Below are 2,801 nucleotides of genomic sequence, written 5' to 3'. Positions count from 1 at the left end.
CCAAAATTGAGTATTCGATCTGGCAGGATAATAAGGAGGTGTTGCGAGCAGTTGGGGTTAAATTCAGTTAAATAATGTCATCCATCCATCCCTCCTAATTTTGTTTTTCCTATTATGGTCATGAAATATTTACCATTTTAATTATTGCTGGATATCGCAGCTGTTAGAGGCGGTATTTGGTTAAGATATTGAGCCTTATGTTCTAGGCTGAGAGGCGGAGCTTTGTTTAAATACACAATTGATGTTAACTTAAAGCTGAAAGGCGAGAGAGGCTTGAAGTTAAATGTAATATGTTAGCAAAACTTATGCTGCAGCCTTTACCATTAAACATTTTCTTATTTAATGGTTAATACTTTGACATACAACCGGCACTGGACATTGAATTTTACAAATATACTGCATAATACATCAATACATCTCTAATAAAGTAAGAAAAAGTAAACATGATACATTTTAATAACACTCTATACTACATTATACACAAACAAGGCCAAGCCTTTTCTGTTCTTACCTCCAGGTTATCTTTTATATTTCCAGTGAAGAAATTCAATACCAAATCCACTGCAAACATCAAATCTAACACAACAGTAGACATGATCCATCCAGTACTTGACAAAATATCTTCCATTAAAAAACTAACGCCAAAAGGTATGATGATAATTGTAACGAGTGTTAAGAAGGCGATCAAATTAATCCAAATATTTCTGTAAAACATAAATATTTTTCACTTTGAAACTAAATTCCTTGCAGAAGCTAAAACTAAACAAGCAGATAAAAGGAAAAGGAAATGAATGAACATGAGAAAGAAATGTTGCAATGCATGTTTACTAAACGATGACAGCTTCATCTAATGCAGTAGCCCAGTGGTCTTTCATCACGGATGCAGCGTTATGGTTTGTCGCACTCGCCCTCACGTAATCCGCTGCGGCCACTTTTTTTTTTTTTTATTTTTTTTATCTGTGCATGTGACATCCCAGCGTCCAGATTTAATGGCCCATTGGGATTAACACGGCAGGGGGCCCTTCTTCTGCTTGAAGGAGGATGGAAAGGTACCAGAGTAGAGGGAAGAGTTCAAAATGTGTGTGAGCGTAGGGATTATAGAAGGAGCAAGAGGTTTTAGGAGATGGGAGGGAATGGGGTCAAGAGGGCAGGTGGGAGAGATCAGCAGTGACACATCCTCCTCCTCCGAGACAGTGGTGCTGATATAGATCTCTTTGCAGCAGAGACATATTGGTTAGTTTGACACCTAATGGGTACATTAGTACCATTGTGTATTGTATTCATTTCATTGATTGGTTTGTTTCTTTCTCCTTGTGTGTTTCTTTTTCATGAGTTGGTTCAGTATTCAATTAATTTTAAATTGAGTTATTTTTTACTTTTTACTATGTATATATTTTAGTTAACATTTGAATATCACTGAGCGCTCCGGTTTCTTTTTTTTTTTTTGCTTTGTTGTATTTGTGTTTTACTATCGTTATATTGTGATGACGCCATTTATGTGTTTCTATGTTTTTAAATTGTTGCATTTTTAATTGCAAACATTTAAAAATGGCAATTGGGATAGGGGGGTATTTGACCCAAACAAAACCGGCTTTGTAGCAAAGAAAAAGCCTAGGCACATACAGTTATAAAGTCTAAGTGGAAGGAAGTCTTGCTTATTGTGTGGGGCAATCTTACTCTTTTACAATCTGTAGTCACAGAGACTACACAGAAGTAATTTCTGTCATGTTTACCCCTTATTGTTTTCAAATCAAAAATTAAATTGCGGTTTGTGTGGTCCCTGCACCCAGCAGCTCATGTGCATGGTTTGGTGCGTGGTTTGGTGGGTCCCTGGCAGCAGTGTAACCCCTAGTGATGGGGAGGAGGGTGACGTGCGGCACAACACGTGACAAGCCTGCGGCGGAAGCCCCTGCCGTGGTGCGGAGACACACAGTGTTACCTGAACACGGAGTAAGGATGGATGGCCTTGCAGCCCGCACTCAGCAGCCTGTCTCTCTCCGATAACACCGCAGACTCGCTCCCGTACAGGTTGACGGAAGCTTTCCCCACCACCGGCAGGAAGAGACCGGTCAGGCTCCGCCGCAGGCGGGTTCCCAGCACCTCGCGCTCTATCCCTTCCTTTTTCTTTTCCTCTGCCTCTACTTTCGTCTCTTGCTCTTCCTCTCCCATATTGGCTTTCTCGTCGTCTTCCTCGGCCTTCGCCGGGGGGGTGGGGGTTACCCGGGTGGGGGTTACCCTCTTCCACATCCGCCATTCACCGCTGCGGATCCGCGGCGCCTTCCAGGATGAGTTCGTTTTACCGCGGTGTACCTTGCCGATGTCGATTTCCGGATCCTCATCCTCCCCTAGCCACATGCTGTGTTGCATTTTATGTACGTGCGTGCTGTCCCCGGGGCTCCTGCGCACCACCAAGCTGCACCCACCGCTGACTGAAGGCGCGGAAAGGCTCCTCTTGGACTCCTGTGGCGCGGGGGCATTGTGACGTCAGGATTAACGGCTCAAAGGACCCTGTGCTGTCCTCGCGGGTTGTTTGTTTCCCTGGCAACCGTGTGAATGCTTTATACATAGACCCGGTGCACGGAATTGCCGCTTCCATGCACTTCGTTTAGCTGATTGTTGTTAATTCAGTTTCAACAATGTTTTTATGTTTAAAATGTTGTGTGATATAAAGAGAATTAAACTACAAAACAAGCGCTCAACCTATTATTATAATGTGATGTTTACAATAATTAATTGTAAGCAATTTGCAAATGTGAGAAAATGATATACCCAAACTGTGCAAGGATAACCAATAACATAAA

The 2,801-nt window shown here is 42.4% G+C and overlaps 1 protein-coding gene across 1 annotated transcript in view; it reads right to left on the bottom strand.

The window, feature by feature from the left end:
* LOC142481437 (uncharacterized) overlaps window positions 1-2,465 on the bottom strand; it is a 4,235-nt gene extending 1,770 nt beyond the window's left edge. Inside the window, exons 1-2 of the mRNA XM_075582867.1 lie at window positions 1,940-2,465; window positions 512-704 (exon numbers count right to left, since the gene is read on the bottom strand). Of these exons, the coding sequence (XP_075438982.1) occupies window positions 512-704; window positions 1,940-2,367 (621 nt within the window). The 5' untranslated portion in view covers window positions 2,368-2,465. The remainder of the gene's footprint in view (window positions 1-511; window positions 705-1,939) is intronic.
* Between the last annotated feature and the right edge of the window lie 336 nt (window positions 2,466-2,801).

Source organism: Ascaphus truei, unplaced genomic scaffold (genome assembly GCF_040206685.1).
Source record: "Ascaphus truei isolate aAscTru1 unplaced genomic scaffold, aAscTru1.hap1 HAP1_SCAFFOLD_2673, whole genome shotgun sequence".
In the NCBI taxonomy this organism is placed as follows: domain Eukaryota; kingdom Metazoa; phylum Chordata; class Amphibia; order Anura; family Ascaphidae; genus Ascaphus; species Ascaphus truei.
The sequence above is the reverse complement of the archived record's forward strand: the minus strand, read 5'-3'. Positions and strand labels throughout refer to the sequence as shown.